This window comes from Hydra viridissima, unplaced genomic scaffold, assembly GCF_058129835.1.
Source record: "Hydra viridissima isolate aposymbiotic clone 2 unplaced genomic scaffold, HvirCarnegie_v1 scaffold_12, whole genome shotgun sequence".
NCBI lineage: Eukaryota > Metazoa > Cnidaria > Hydrozoa > Anthoathecata > Hydridae > Hydra > Hydra viridissima.
Genome location: NW_028324311.1, coordinates 7,436,198 through 7,452,998, shown reverse-complemented (window position 1 = coordinate 7,452,998; position 16,801 = coordinate 7,436,198). Strand labels below are relative to the sequence as shown.

At 27.7% G+C, this 16,801-nt stretch overlaps 1 protein-coding gene and 1 non-coding gene across 3 annotated transcripts; both read right to left on the bottom strand.

Annotated features, from left to right (window-relative positions):
• Positions 1–795: 795 nt before the first annotated feature.
• On the bottom strand, positions 796–13,669 carry LOC145194433 (RNA-binding protein 39-like). 2 transcript variants are annotated; one of them, XM_090068319.1, is made up of 13 exons: positions 13,163–13,669; positions 12,929–13,002; positions 10,785–10,877; positions 10,041–10,073; positions 9,766–9,828; positions 8,670–8,753; positions 7,768–7,815; positions 7,449–7,671; positions 5,429–5,900; positions 2,757–2,865; positions 2,556–2,661; positions 1,225–1,303; positions 796–1,134 (listed from the first exon to the last, which is right to left on the bottom strand). In XM_090068319.1, exons 1-13 carry the CDS (start codon positions 13,220–13,222, stop codon positions 1,034–1,036), a joined length of 1,545 nt encoding a protein of 514 aa, XP_089924445.1. In that variant the 5' UTR covers positions 13,223–13,669; the 3' UTR covers positions 796–1,033. The 2 variants fall into 2 exon arrangements, with proteins under 2 accessions (XP_089924445.1, XP_089924446.1); XM_090068320.1 differs by having other exon boundaries at positions 8,670–8,750.
• Positions 13,670–16,248: 2,579 nt separating this feature from the next.
• Positions 16,249–16,331, bottom strand: Trnal-uaa (transfer RNA leucine (anticodon UAA)). The gene has a single exon. It is a non-coding gene; the product is annotated as a tRNA-Leu (tRNA).
• Between the last annotated feature and the right edge of the window lie 470 nt (positions 16,332–16,801).

Below are 16,801 nucleotides of genomic sequence, written 5' to 3'. Positions count from 1 at the left end.
AGCCAACCAACAAGATAACACAGAATTGGTTCTACAGTTTCAGAATAAATTTGTAAAACTGAACCCTGACTTTGCATTGGTGGATTTACATGATGATGCGGAGTCGTACACCCTTGGTTTTAGTATAGTTACAAATTTTTTGTGGCTGATATTTTGTCAATAATAAGCGTAGTTTGAATAAACTTCAATAAAAATAAAATTTGGCACCGAAATGATGTGAAAATTAAATAACACCCAACGTTTTCACAGGCATCAAAAAAATGACCGTTCACGTTATTCAACGTATTAAGTCACAAATTAAAGACCGTTCACGAAGTATAAAAGTACAAAGAATCCTTTTGCTTAGTTGTTTAGAGCTTCCCTTTCGAGAAAAGTACTTTTATAAATACAAAGAATCCTTTTGCTCAGTTGTTTAGAGCTTCTCTTTCGAGAAAAGTACTTTTATAAATACAAAGAATCCTTTTGCTCAGTTGTTTAGAGCTTCTCTTTCGAGAAAAGTACTTTTATAAGCTGAGATAAGAGTGTTTTTTTTACGGAAATTCTATTGCCAAAAATTTCCACTGCAGTTTAACCATAAAAATAAAATAAAAATGTACGGGACTTTACTAACTCAGATTTGCTCTTCTTCAAATTAAAACTATTTCTTATATACTTTAGAGCGAATTAAATGGTTACGAATATATACACTTTTATGAAAAAGTTTAAAAAACCAAATCCAATAAAATTCTTCTGCTCATTATGTTACGAGTAAGAATTAAAAAAAAAAAGAAAAAAAAAAAAAAAAAAAAAGGAAAGTTTTTCTTTGATTCTATCATTAAAAATATTACCAAAAAAAAGAAAGAAAGAAGACATCAAAAGCGGTTGAACGTTAGTAAACTCCATTCTATGAAGAACTGCGCATAAGTCAATTTCACTTGACATCTATTTAGCAAGTGGTTCAAAATCTTTAATGTTTCTTGAGCGGAAATATGTTTGATTGCACATACATACGATATATATACATATGTTTACATAGATGTGTGATCACAGTTTGCTATCGTGGATCCGGTTTAAGCGATCTAACTGCTGTGGCAGCTTCTGGAAACATTGTATTATAATTCGCTACAGGAATAGCCACTGCACGAATAGTTCGACCTGAAAGAGAGAAATAAATTGATTTTGTAATAATTCAATACAAACGAATTTTATTTAGAACTCTAATCTCAATAACAAATATAAGTTTACCAGCAAACCATCTTCCGTTGAAGGTTTGTAAAATTTTCTGAGCCGTGTCAGGAATAAGTGTTTTTATGTATACATTTCCCTAGTTAAAAAAAAAAACAAGCCAAATTCAAAAAGTGGTTTCAGCCGCTTAAATTATTATCTTGGTAACAAATATACGATAGTATTCATCAAAATGATAAATTAATAACTGTTCGACATGTAATTATGATCAAAAAATCTTTGATTTAGCAAGCTACGTAGGGCGCTCGATAATTTCCTAGAATGAAATAAATGACCTTGAAAGGAGCGCCATTTTTTTTTCTAAATTGGTAAAACTTTCAAATGATACGAACTTTAATTTAGATGTACCAATTCGCTCTTTGTTAACAAGTCAGGTAGTGTTTTCGTTTCATACGAACTTTAATTTAGATGTACCAATTCACTCTTTGTTAACAAGTCAGGTAGTGTTTTCGTTTCAATGTAATTGTGTACTTTGGGAGAAAAAAAAAGAACAGTGATTGAATTCTTATTTTTGAGAATTAGATAACTGACGGTTATAGATAAGTGAAATAGCTAAGGCTTTAGGCATCTCAAAGGGTTGAGTGGGTTATATGTTACATAAAGAGTTGAAGCTTTGTGCAAAATGGGTGCCACATTTGATTCACAACTTTACACCAGAATAAAAACAGCAGTTGAAAAAATCGATAAATGTCGGTGTAAATGCACCAAATAAGACAAAGACTGCTCCATCAGCAGGAAAGGTAATGGCAACAGTTTTTTGGGATTTAAAAGAAATTATGTTGAACAGTTATCTTCAGAAAGATAAATCAATCAATTCTGAATAATATCAGGGTTAGTAAAGAAAAAGTAAATTTTCATCAATAAAATTACCTGGCCACCATTTTGACAATGACTAAAATTAATTCTTTAAAGTAAAAATTGCTAGGCCATCAACTATATTTTCACCAGATTTAGCCCCCAGCAAACTATTGCTTATTTCAAACCTGAAGAAATTCCTTGCTTAAGAGCATTTTACATTGAATGAAGAAGCAATTGCAGCTGTTAATGTGCATTTTGGAGACAATGTGGAACCATTTTATAACGATGGAGAATAAAACGTAAGACAAACTGTGTTGAAATACAAAAATTTACATTGAAGTAGTAGGAGATTAATTGAAAAGTAAAACTTATTTCTTGCCAATAATAACTATTTTTCATTACTGTTGTTTTCATTACTATTCTAGAAAATTATCGCACAGCCCTTGTAAAGGTCACAGAATAAGTAAACTTCCTTAAATCAAACCAATAAATGAAAGCATCAGATAAAAATTGGATCAATACCGCACACTTACCTCTGCACTTATTTTATCAATAGAGATATGAACAACAATTCCCATTTTTGTAACCTCTTCAAGAACATCATTTCTAATATCTAATTCCCAATCAGGTTCTGTCTCCCTAAAAGGGAAAACATTTTAAATATCACCAACTTTAAAACCAATTTTAGATACTAATAGTGGAGTTTTAATGAAAGATAACAAAACTGAACCTACTTCCTTGGATCAAACAGGTTAGAAAGTATCAGACATGTACTTCCAGCTACATTCATCAATGGAGAAGGCAGCATAGCTGGTATAATAGGTGCAGTTGGAACTTGCAAACCTTAACATGATATATATAAGTAAAAGCAAGATAATAAAATGTCACAGGATAAAGAAACAATATAAACATGTTTTTCACAAACTTAAAAAGAAATGAGCTTATTAAAACGATTTAATACAGGGCTGAAAATATTTATTCTTTCCTGATCAATGTCAATTTGTTTTAAGGTTTTATTATATAGCTGGTATAAAAGGTCAGACATGTATGATCAATGAGTTCTGCCATTACACTTATATTCAAAGTTAATTTTTTTTGTATATAATAAAATCAACTACAGACACAATTGTAATGGCAGAATTACAATTGTGCCATTACAATTGTGTCAATTTTTACAATTGAGGCAATTTTTGCATTTTTTCAAAAAGATTTTTACTTAAGATGTGAGATTTACATAGTTTGTAAAACTCACATCTTAAGTAAAAATCTTTTTACAAATCCTACTGCAAAAATGTAAATACCAGGATTTAGTTTTTTTAAAAAAAAATAATGACAAAACTACAAACTTCTATTCATTTGAAAAACAAGTTTAAAACAACTTATTTAAAGCTATTTCTGTTCTTTTGTTCAGAAAGTTCAAATATTTAGCAACTGTTCTACAAATTGTCTCTGCCCACTCTCAAATATTTCCTAGCAGTAAACTTTTGAATAACATTCATAATATTTAAAATGATATACTTTTACCAAATTAGTGTCTAATATTCTGATTGTTTATGTCAGGCATATGACGAAAATTACTCATACCTGGTGTGAAGGAAGATATAATCTGGACCTCTGAAAATTTGTAGATTATTACATTATCAGTTCACAAAATACTAAGAGATTGAATATTCAAATATGGAAAAGCAAACTTTTAAGGCATAATTCGTTATTGTGTTAGCATAAATTCAATATCTTTTTTTTTAAAAACCTCAAAAGAACCCAAAAATATAGCAGCAAATGTAAATTTTAAAATACACCATTTTAACCAATTCAAATGTCTTTTGAAGCCTGATATGCAGTTGTATTGTGAATAAGGATTTATAAGTGGAGTTCAGGAGGTGGAATTATGTCCAGAATAAATCCAAACTCATCCTGGAAATAGATTCTGTTAATAGCTGAATTCATAGCTAATGCTTGGATATATTCTTATGAATGTACTGTTAGTATTAGAACTGTTATAAAAGGTACAAAAGTTCATTTGATAACAATGCTTTTACATTGTTTTAAAGACCCTCATGGTTGCATCAACGTAGCAGTTAAGAGAAATTATTCTATGATGCTTCTTCTAACAAAATAATCATTCAGCATGCTTGTTTGCAAGATTTTAATTGTCTATGAAGTTTCAAATCTTGAAACTGTATTTAACTATGCAAAATATGTACAAGCTTTTAGTCATCATGTAGAAAGAATTGATGTCTTAAATCTTTACTTATATTTAGGTTATACTAACACTTTTGTCTGAAACCAGAATAGCAGGATAAAACATTTTTTCTGCTAATTTTTATGGGCAATATTGAAACACATTAGTAGACACTGTAGAGATTGTATTTGCATTTTTTTTTAACAAATAAAATAGGTTTATACTTTAAACATTATATTGATATGTTTTTAGTTGTAATAAAATTTTAGATGATATATTAATTTCCCAAACTATTATTTTTCTATGGTTCCAACAAACAATCTCAACACAATGCAAATAATTTTTTTTTATTAAAAATTACTATTTCAAAATGCAAAAGGAAAATTATGAGTAAGCAGTGAAGGCCTTTTACATGGGAATGAGCTCCAGTGACATGTGAAGACATTTTAAGTATCCAGACAGACGGTCTTCAAAAAAACGTCTGGTGAGCATTTACAATATCAAAAGAAAACCCAGAAGCAATCTCAAATTTCTAGCTGCTGCCAAGTTTAAGGACCATAATAAGAGAATACCCTTAAGACTATGAGAGCAATCACCAGGGACATGAATGTCAGAAAAGAAACATTCAAGATCATATCAGAGCCAAATCTCTAAAATCATCAAAAAACTCCAATCATCTCTGACAAATACTTAACCATTGTCCAAGTCCAGCAGAACAATAAGGAACATCCTTTCCTTAAATATTAAGGATATTGATATTAAAACAATCAGCCTCAAAATATTTTTTTGCCACCAAACTTCAAGATTTATTGTTGTTCCCTGGATATTAAATGAATTCTTGTCCATAATCAGTCTATACTTCTTTAATTTTATCTAAACTTTATAAGTTTATCAATAGACAAAATTGTATCCCACATGCAGTTTTAGAAATCCTTGGAAGAATTAATATTGCAATATTGCTAAACATTTAAAATTTTTACTGCAAAAAAAATCAAACTATGTGGTAAGTAAGATATTCATGTACAGCACTTCAAACCATGTGTTATAGATAAACCTATAAACACAGACATCTTGGAAATTTTTTAAAAATATTATTCTGATTTTAGAATTAATCTTTAGTTAATTTGAATATTTCCTAAATGATTTTCTTTATTTACCAATATTCATTTAGCTTTTCATCTAAATGATAAATTGTAAATTGTAAAAATAATTTTTATATTTTACCAGAACCATGAGTTTGGGCCAGCTTTTGCATGAGTGAAGCTCTTGATTGTGCATTCATTTCAATTCCTCCTTTTTCTGTTTCTTCATCATCTAGAAAAGACATGGAACCATCTGTCCTTTCTGAAACAGTATTTACTTTCATTGGACGCCCTGCTAATTCAAACCCATTCATTTGCTCCATTGCTCGTTTTGCGGCACCAGCTTCTCTAAAGTTTACAAATCCAAATCCTTTAGAACGATTTGTTTCAGAATCATATTGCAGTTGAACACTCTCAACAGTTCCAAAAGGCTCAAATATAGCTCTTAACATAGGTTCAGTGATATTGTAATGCAAAGAACCAACATAGAGTTTCATAGGACCTTGTGGTTTAACAAGAGCAGCTTGTGCAGCTGCGTATCGATTTTTTTCAGCCATTGTAGGTGAAACCATGATAGGGACTCCTAACAGTTTTTGCCCTGATAACTTTATGGCCTAAAAAAAAAAAAAAAAAAAATTTAACAAAAATCATTTTTAGAGATTACATTATTTGACAGGAACTTTTTCCTTCTCTTCAATTTTAGTTTGTTCTTACTTTTTTTTACTCTGATTTGAAAAAATGACTTAAGAACTTTTGTAGCACATATACATTTTAAGATATCTTGATATTTAATTCTCATCAAATTTAACCTGTTATACACATGATGATTTTTCAAACTAAAAACGATATATAAATATCTTCCAAAATCTAAATTTGATTGAGTATGTCAATAAAGTGTCTGTATTTTTTGATTTTTAGGACTTGACATATTTTTAATCAATTGAAAAGGCTCTGCTAACTCTTTTGACTAAGTTTCTATAGTCTGTGATGAATTAATAATCATAAATCACAATAGAAACAACTTATAAAAAAAAGCATATGAATTTTATTTTGAATGTTAATTGACCAGAATAAAACTTGGGATTCCTCATGCATGGTGCAGTTCTTGGGTCACCAACCTCCAATGTCTTTTGATATACCAAGCATTTGGTGTACACTAAAGGATCATGTGATTGCTAACTTGGTATATCCAAAAAAAAATAATAATAATAATTACTCATTCATATCTTTCTTCTGTTTCTGTGTCACAGTGAAATCTTAAGTTCTAAAAAATTTATATTCAATTTCAGATAAGTATTAAAAGATGAACCACCAAAGCCAAAAGAACCTCATTTTACTGATCAAAATGAGTTTAATAATAGTCAAAAAAAGGACTACAGAATAGTTTAACTATTGTGCTTGATAAAAATGCATGATCATAAAAACTTTTAAGCAGCTTGGATACAAATAGTGCTTCTTTTTGTGGATGCAAACTTTTGTCGTGCAAACTAAAGAGAGATGATTTTGAAGCAGTATATAAAAAAACCCCATGGATTTCAAATTTAGAAACGTATTCATTAGATGTAAGATTTTGTGAAAAAAGAAGTTAAATTTTCTTAGAAATCTGGTAATAAAATTCTGAGAACATAATTGAAATCAGCCTGTTAAATACTAAGAGAATAAACAAGTTAAAGAAGGCAAAAAATCATTTTGTTGAACCCATTGTAAACCAATTTAATTTGTTTTGTTAGTTTTTTTTTTTTTTTTTTTTTTTTGGAACTGTTTTGGAACTTTTTTTTAACTTTTTTTTTAAACAATAATTTTCAATATTTTCAACTTAAATTTCTGTCATGACAAAATGGTTTTAAATGAAAATGTGAATTTAGACTTACTATAAACCTTTAAACTTGACAGAAACTTGGGCACAGCAATTTAATATTCATTTTTCTAAATAAATGCATTTTTACTTATGACTTTTAAAAGTGTATTCAAATAAAAGGAGAGCTAAACTCTTTTGAACTTTTAACACTGACTGTACCCTTATTTCTTACTGCTTTTTAGAGCAAAAAAAACTCAGAATGTCATATTAAATTCCAATATAACTATTTCATTAAAAAGTGTGAGTATTTCAAAAAAGAAAAAGGAAGGATTGAATAATGGAACTACAAAAAAAAAAGACTTACAAGAGTAACAGCACTAGCATCAGTAAACTCAACATAACCAATCCCTTTAGATCGCCTAGAGTTTCTATCTGATATTAGACGAACATCACGAACTTGCCCTACTTTACTGAAAAAATCTTGTATATCACGAATGGTGACTTGTTTAGCTAATTGCATTATAAAGACAGTGCGAGAATCCCGTTCTTCTTGAGAGACATGCTCTTCATCCCATTCTCGCTCACGACTAAGATTAAGATGTTAAAGCTTTTTAATCAGTAATATATTCTATTATACATTTTCACAAGCAATACAGAATTAATAAAAAACATAAAAATCTTACTCAGACAACAATGAAATAGTGGTCACCCCATCTCTACTGCGACGAATCCTAAGTTTAAAAAAAAAAAGTGTTTAATTTTTAGCTAAACAAAAAATATCTTTATAATAAGTTTATTTGAAGAAGAAAAAATGAAAAAGATGATTGGTTAAAAAAATCAGTCAGTCTTAGATGTTTCTAAAAAGGTAAATTACAGTTACATAATTTTCTTTGTATATTTTAAATGTAATGTGCAACCTATTCTCAGCTAAAGTTTAAATAATTGTATCTTTTGGTTGTTATACAAAACTAAACAATAACTTAAGTTTAAACTAGTCTGCTCTCATTTAATCTGGGATTACATTTGATATCAGTAACAAAGTAGCACCATTGGACATATCTCATATTATTAACCCTTGACAGATGACCAATTGTCTAATCTTTATATATGCAAGATGAGTTGCTAACAGTTGTTTTTGTTTTACAAATTAACTTCAGAGTTTAACAAATAGAAAATTATGAGAATATTCAAATTATATGAACAGGCCTGCAATCCAACCCAGGCCCAGTGTGTGAGGCAAAAAAGATAGAGAATTTAATTAGGAATATCAGGTGCTTAAAAAGATAAAAAAAGTTCCTAAATTTTTACTGGCACAGTAAAAAAAAAATAAAAAAAAAAAAAAAAAAAAAAAAACGTATTGTTTATCTTTATGCTAAGGTATGATATTTAAAAAATAATTTAAACATGAGACCTCTGACTAAATAAAAACAAAATATTTTAGTCTGTTTAACACTTTTTTCTATCTTTGTATTTAAAAAAAGTTAAATGATGATTAAATTAAGGCAAACCTTAACTGTTGTAACTAGACAACACAAATATAGTAAACAAATATCTTTTATCAAATTTAAAAAAGAATCAAACATACACTTCTCTATCACTTGAAGGTCCACGCCTGGGACTTCTTCTTGGACTCCTTTTTGGACTCCTTCTTGGAGATCGACTTCTCCTTCTTAAAAAAAAAAAAAAAAGCCATTAAGGAATTTTGCAAACTTGAGACAAACACTAGCTTTTCGTATCATTAAGATTTACATTATTATCAACCAAGATAGTTGTTTGAAAAGCAAATCTACTTTTATTCACTGAATTATTGTTGAAATGTTTTTAATATTGAAATGGTCAATTAATAACATTTTAAAGAAAGAAATTGATGTAAGAAACACATTTATAGATAGAACATTGTTTATGTGTATCCTTATTAACTTTATCTTATCTTATAATTATACAATAAAAACAATTTTAACAAAATCTTCCCTTTAACTTTATAAATTATGAAATAAAATAAAAATGTTTTAAACAAAGCATCAATCTTGTGGATCATTTTCATGTGTGATGTATGTAGCTTGAGCAGTAAACATAAATAAGCATAGGTTTAAAGCTTATTTACACTACCTTAGTATACATACAATTTTGTTGGTAACTCTCTTTTGATTTATTTTTCTCTCTTAAATTTAATTATCTTAAAATTAGGAATCCCAATATATTTTCATAGTAAGTACTAAGCCTTACTACTGCTAAAACTAGATATATTTAAATGAAGTTTTATACCTTATAGCTTCAATAAAATGAAAACTTTTTATGAGGACATTTATCAAAAATGAACTACTTCCTTCTTAACCTGGATAAATATATGTACTAAATAATGATACAATAATTTTGGGGTAAAAAATAGTTGCTTTTGACTAAACTTATAGAATTAAAAAAACTTACTTCATGTATATTGATATTAATTTATAAAATTAAAAAACTTATTTCATTTTGATTGTAGATCTATTTAAAAACCTTAATACAAACTAAAGGCAGTCAAATTACAAAATAAAACCATTTTTAATCAATAAAAGAACGCTTGCTTCATTTTTCCGATGCATATTTTTAAAAATAAAACCTGGACCACAATACAATTATTTTTGAAGAAAATAGAAGATTTTTTAAAATACAATTTGTAAAAGAAATTTCAACAATACCTTCGACGTTCAAGAGAAGTTGAACGACTTCTTCTTCTTGGTGATCTTGACCTCTTTTCTTGTCTAAAATTTTTATTTACAAATTAATCAAGATTTTTTGATGAAATAAAAGTTTTAATAATTTTAAAAAATTATATAAAAGCTTATCTATTTTATCTTAATTAGTATTTAATTTCTTACATACTTAACACTACATAAATATTAAATTTAGTCATTATATTTAATATCTAATACTTTTTTCAAGAAAAGAACAAAAATAATAATAGAAAAGTTACCTTCTTCTTTCCCGAGATCGAGATCGACTTTTCCTACAAAAAGAATTTAATTTATTGCTGTTATTAACAACAATATTATGATATAAAATAACAAAAAACAAAGCATGCTTTTTGTTTGGTATTTTGAAAGCCTCATGCTAATAAATATTAAATATTTCTTAAAACAAGGATGATAAAATCAATTAAATGGACAGATAAAAAATTAGATTGTATCATTAAATGATATTAATGACACATTTAACCAAATGAAATAGTTTGCTTTATTATAATTTCATTTAGTTCTGGAAAAGAAAGTCTTCCTTCTCTTAAACACATTCACAACTTTAATTTCTACAGGATAAGGAATTTCATAGTTAACCCTCTCTTTTCAAATCCTGTGGAAAAAACTTTTTTTCTTCGCATTCACTTCACATGCAAAATTAAATGTAACAGATTGAGAAATTTTGAATAAATATCTATTTTTAAACTCCAGTTTATGCTGCAATCTAGTAACTTATATCTATTTTAAAATTTATACAACAAATAAGTTGTGGAAACCTAATTATAAAAAAAAAAAAATCATGTTAAATAATTTACAAAAAAAATGTAAACACTGCTTATTGATTTAGATCTCACAAGAATATAACTTAAAATCAGTCAAATATTATTTAAGGCAAATGCAAGTTACCTAAATCATAATACTTTATACATATGATATGGATCTCAACTACAAAAAAAAAATTAATTGTTAAAATATAAAACCACCTCTTGCGGTCTTTAGATCTTGATTGACTTCTTCTGCGCTCTTTTGATCTTGATCGACTCCGTTTTGAATCTCTTGATTTTCTATCATCTTTACTAAAAATTAAAGTTAGTCAAAAAATTAGAAAACTAAAATAAAACTAACTCTCATAAAACAAGCCAACTTTTCTAATTCTTAAAAACACATTTTAATATGCTATTAATTCTTTGATACTTGGCTCTTTTTGAGGAATAGATAACACCCATCAAGAATAAATAACCTTTAAAGACATCTTCTGAGACTACTGCCACGCTAAATCTCATCATTCACACAAACCTATATTTAAAAAAACTCTGTACCTACAATATAAAACAAAGAGTTTTAGAATTATTTTGTGAATGATTTTTAGAATATTAAGGTTGGTTTTAACTTTATTTATGCTAGCTACATTAAAGATATTTATACCAAATTCTTAATAATATAGTAAATCTATTTTTACTAGCCTTTATATTTTAGTGTTCAATTTGATCTGTAAATTATAATTGAAAATAGTGTCACACCAAGACAATGAGAAAGTTTGTGGACTATAATGAAATAAATTTTATCATAACAACAACTTAAAACTTAATGGAAAATAATTTTAACTTATATAAAATTAGGTGACAATGATTGTACAAAATCTATTTTGTTATCTTGATGTTTATAAAGTTTAACAAACAGTTTTCTACAAGTCTATTATCAATATGTTAAATAAACTGATCATTTAACTCTCTATGATCATGTAAATTTGGTCCAAGATGCCTTTATGTCAAACTTATAATGTTGAGCATGTTCTCTTTAAATTGTCCACTCTCATGTCTTCATATATAAAGAAGCTTCCAGCCATTACTCTGTGTTTTTATTTCAACATCTTTTTTTTCTCAATGTTTGATTTTTGGTTTAATTTTAAAGTTTTTAAAATTTTCTTTCCTGATAAGATACTAAATAAACACTTCTGATTACTAATCAGAAAAACAAAACAAAGTTAAAAAACTTTGCTTGAATGTCATTACTGAAGTATAAAAATGAAACTTTTGTTCCATTTTCAAATCAATTTTGTAATCTTTTTACCATTAATATAATCTAAATATATAGCAGTTTGAGTATTTAAAACATTACTAAAATTAAATAACTTTTGTTTTTGAAATGAAAAAAAAATAAGGGGGCTTTTAAGAGATCAACAACCAAGAAGTAAAAAAGATATCTATGAATTTGTGGATAGTTTTTTGTAGAAAAATAACGGTTTCCACTTGAAAAAAAACTTGATAGATAAGTGTGAACAATTGACATTAGAACACTGCATTATTAAAGAGCCTCTGATTTACTAGAACCAAAGAAAACTAAACAATTAAGATAGCTCTTCAAAGCCATTTGGCCTCAACAAAATTCTAAAAAGAAAATTATTAAAAAAAAAAAATTTCAAATTGAACCTCTTTTTGTCTACCTAGATTTTAGGATGAAATAGAAACATAATCCAAAATTGATACTATACAACTTGCTGAGGTATTTTTAGAATGTTTTCTCAAAAATAAGGTGGATATTTACAACGCATTTTTGTCATTTGTGTGGTTTAAAAACATTAACAGCACAAAAAGAAAGGTAGAAACACTAAACGAGACATTTAGTAGGTAGGCAGCATTTTTGATATGGGTTCCAATTGAGGAGATCTAGAAGAACAAGAAAAGATTTTCTTGTAAAAGTAGAACCTCTTGAAATATGCAAAGCTATTTACCTTTTAAAGAAAATACTGATAGGCTTTATAACTAATGTTTTTTTTAATGGGTGGAGTCTGCATGATAAACAGTGCTTACCAGGAAATTTATTTACACACAGCCTTGCAAAAGTGATATCATTTTTATAACCTAAATTATATTTAAAAACATAATATACTTTAAAACCCAAATTTGTTTTAAAATGATAAAATATCTTTGAGAAAAACTAGTAGTCTCTCTACCTGGTAAACCCTGCATACATGGGAAACAATTATATAATCAGAGTTATTATCAATTTATACTATCATAGGTACTGGTCCAGCATATATTATTTACTAGATATATAAGTATAGCTTCAAGTAAAAACCTATTTAAAAAAAAATAAGTTATATTAACTGAAACTTTAATCAACAAACCTTTTCTTTTTCTTTCTGTTGTCTTCTCCACTATCAGTTCCACTTCTTTTCCCATCATCATTTCCGTTTTCTTCCTGCAATTTTAATATCAAAGCTATATATACGTATCTATTTTTTTATAAAGCTATATATATTTATGTATTAAAATATTTATAATAACTCATAAACTAATTAATCAAAATTTTTACAAGCAATCAAGTAAAGTTACTTTTAACTTAATTTACTTTTACTTACAGGTTTCTTGTATGGAGCTTCTAACAAGTCATCCACATCAAAATCATCGTTTGTGGCCATTTTCAAAAAGAACTCTTATTTTACAATTTTTTTTACAACAAAAACTAAAAACAGTAATGAAAGTTAAGATATTATTCTATTAAAAAATAATTAACTTATTTAATTATAAATGGAACTTTAAATTGCATAAATTTAAAGCTTAAAGCAGATTATAAGTCAAACTGGTAAATAAAAATATTTTTATTTGAAGTACACCTATGTATATATTAACAAAAAAGTCAACTATATATTAATTTTTCAAAAGTTAATACAATGCTGTAATGTATTTCAAAACTTACTATAGGTTATAAGTGTAAAAAATATGCATTCTTTTTAAAAAATTCATCAGAAATGCATTAGAAAAAATTTTTGAATGAAAATAATTAAAAGGTATTTCTGTTGAATATTTGTTTGTTGATTTTATATTATGATTTATCTCCTTAATGTTTTAATATAAAATGGCATAGATATCCAATAACTGCCAACTAATTTAGAAGTATATCCATTACTTAAAATATGTCCATATTCATACAATTTACTAAAGTATTTTTGAATGGGTTGAATTTGGTGAAGCGAACAATAGCTTTTACTTGCTTACAGGTCTTTTTTTTGAATTTTTATTTTTTTAAAATAGATTTATATATACACTATGATAGTCCTTAGATTTATTTGTGTCAAGAAAAGAAATTTAGGAGGCTAGTGGTAAAAACATCATCCATTATTCATATTGGTTTACCTTAATTCTTCACTGCCTATTTTATGATAGCTAGTCAATTAACTTGTAAACACTAATATATTTCAAGTCAAATAATAAAAGAAAATAGTATTTTTTTAAATATGTTTCGAAATCTTAAAAATATAAAAATAACTACGTTTACATCAAAATAGATCGGGTGATAAAAGGAGCAGAATGGCCCAGTGTGTATCTTGAAATTTTTAAATATTAAGATTTATGCAAAATTATTTGCACAGAACATAAGCTTGTATGCTTACCTTTACACTTACAAATCAAATGAGTCGTATCGTAAAAACTTGTTTTGTACACATGACCACGCACAAACCGAAATGGATTCTGGGCGATGTTTTGTGGGAAATTTCTGGAACTGGATAAGGTGCCATCAAGGCAAGGGAATGCAAATGAGATTGAAAAATGTAAAGTACAGATAACTTCGTCCAATATATCATTTTCTGTAATGCACGTTCCTCCATTATCACATGGTATAGACTGATTGTCAAAACTAAGTTGACCTTTAAGCCCAATTAAATATCTTTTTCACCAATCGTGCAAGAGCAGTTTGAAATAAATTAAAAAATAGTTCAAATAATAGATAGTTAGGATTTTTAAATATAAGGTGCACGTTTTGCTTTAACAATAAAACTTTTTTTAAGTTTGAAATATTAAATCACAGCTTAATGAATACCACCCACCTGTTGCAAGACCCATTCATTAACTGTATGATATTGTTTGAATATTTGTTTAGCCTAAATTAGTTATTCGTATGAATAAAATTTATTAAAATCAACACAGCTTTAAAAAAAGCTTCTAATCCAAATGGTAGTTTAAGGTTAAAAATAAGCCTAATTCCATCAACACTTACTCCTTCACATGAATTATCTAGTTATCCTTTAGTAACTTGCAGCATTTATTTTCATCTTCCATCTCTGAACTTATTAATAAAACCTCCACTTGAACTTACTGATATAATCCTTTAAAATATCATAATAGTACAGAAATCACATTTAAGTTCGTCTTCATCAGCCCCTGCACATTCTTTGTGGGCCCATTTTCTGCAAGTTTGGCACATGACCCAGTGCTCTCCTTGGCCATCTTCCGAGAATAAGCCTGTGCAGCATATGCATGGAGTGTCATTATCAACCATTAACGCACTCGTCATTGTTGCGCCTGTTTGTTTTGAATTTTTATTTTCGGCTGAAAAAAGTTTTTTTTTCAATTTTGATTTTCCTTTTGTCTTTTCATTTTTTTCAGGCTTCTCACTAAAACATTGTTTGTAAGGGAAACTTGTCAGCACGGCAGTAAATCCCTTATGCCTTCTGGTTCTGTTCACCCTTTCTTTGGCTACGGGGTAAGGACTTATGTTACTAGCCAAGATGGGTGTATCACTAGAGATGCCTGGCTAGCTCAATACTGACAATACAATAAAAGCAGAATTAGCATTGAAAATATAATAAGATGAAAAGAAAGTAATGGAAATAACGTGGGGGTAATAAATGGGGGTAATATGGGATACCATCCCATATTACCCCCATTTAGGTATCTCATATTACCCCACTACATAACACACATCTAATTTTTTTTTTTTTATGTACCACGTGTAATGAACAACCCTTAAAAGGTATTTTATGTTTAATAATTGGTCAGTTATTTATTAAATTCTGAATATATTAAGATAGTTTACCTTTTTAGACTATTTTGGCCTCCTGTAACCAAGTCGATGTTATGTAAGGTTCACTGGTGAAAACTTGCAAGACTTTTTTCAGACACAAATAGTTTGAAAGAGAACAACTTACACTTGCGGAAGTAACCTCCTGACATTAGCACTGACCTATAAGTAGATAATAGGGGTATCCCCTATTATCCACTATCCCATATTACCCGACTTTCCCCTGAATATATTAAACATTTTTCCTATCTATCTTTTGTCGATAGTTATTAAAATGCTTTAAATATTCGATAAATATATCTTGTTAATGTAATCCGATTGACTGCATTTCAAAGATGAACTAGGGCAATTCTATTTACAGCAAATTTTGAACTAGGGCAAAGTAGAAAACTATATTTTTGTAAACATATAGTGTAAATCATGTGAAAAATTTTAACCTCAGTGTTCTGCGATTTTTTATTTCATTGTGTTTAAAAACAATATTATACTAATATAATTTTTTAATATCATACTAATTTATTTTTAATGAGTTATGGTCCTTTTAATATTCAAGGAGATAAAGGAAAGTTAATTTTCAATATAAAAAATTATTTTTATATTTATAGTAACTAAGAAAATTATTTTTTTCTTATTCAAAAAAAGTCTTACCAGAAGTGGGGTTCGAACCCACGCGGACATACGTCCATTGGATCTTAAGTCCAACGCCTTAACCACTCGGCCATCCTGGTTGTGAGGTTTAAAAAAAAAAAAATATTCTATAATACAAGTTTGAACCATTGGACTATGATGGAATTGAAAACTGAATTTATTATATAACTGAAATTATAATAATGTTAAAAAAAGTTAAATTGTATAGTAGTAGTAATAAAAAGATAATTGTATTATATTGTATAATGATAAAATGATATAATTACAATTTATAATTTTTTAAAATTTAAATTTCTTGTCAAGTTAACCAGTCATGTGAGACAGAACTTTTTCATTTTTTACCATTAGTAATATCTAAAGAAATAATTCCAAACTTTAAGCTAATAACTCTCTAAGATCATTACTAAGTACGGCCATTATCTTAAACCCGTGAAAATTTGATTAAAAGATTTTAAATAGATTAAAAAAATCGTTGTAATAAAAGTTTTTATTAATGAAAGAACTTGTAAAAAAATAGTGTGCGAAATGATCGTAGATAATTGTGTGCAGT

Bases quoted from the DNA above. Each gene is read 5' to 3' on its own strand.
- LOC145194433 (XM_090068319.1), bottom strand. From the start codon at position 13,222: ATGGCCACAAACGATGATTTTGATGTGGATGACTTGTTAGAAGCTCCA. The intron at 7,672-7,767 runs GTAAGATTTTTA...TCTTAATCTTAG, and splicing joins ACTATTTCATTGTTGTCTGA to TCGTGAGCGAGAATGGGATG. The intron at 2,866-5,428 runs GTAAAATATAAA...TATCATGTTAAG, and splicing joins GGCCCAAACTCATGGTTCTG to GTTTGCAAGTTCCAACTGCA.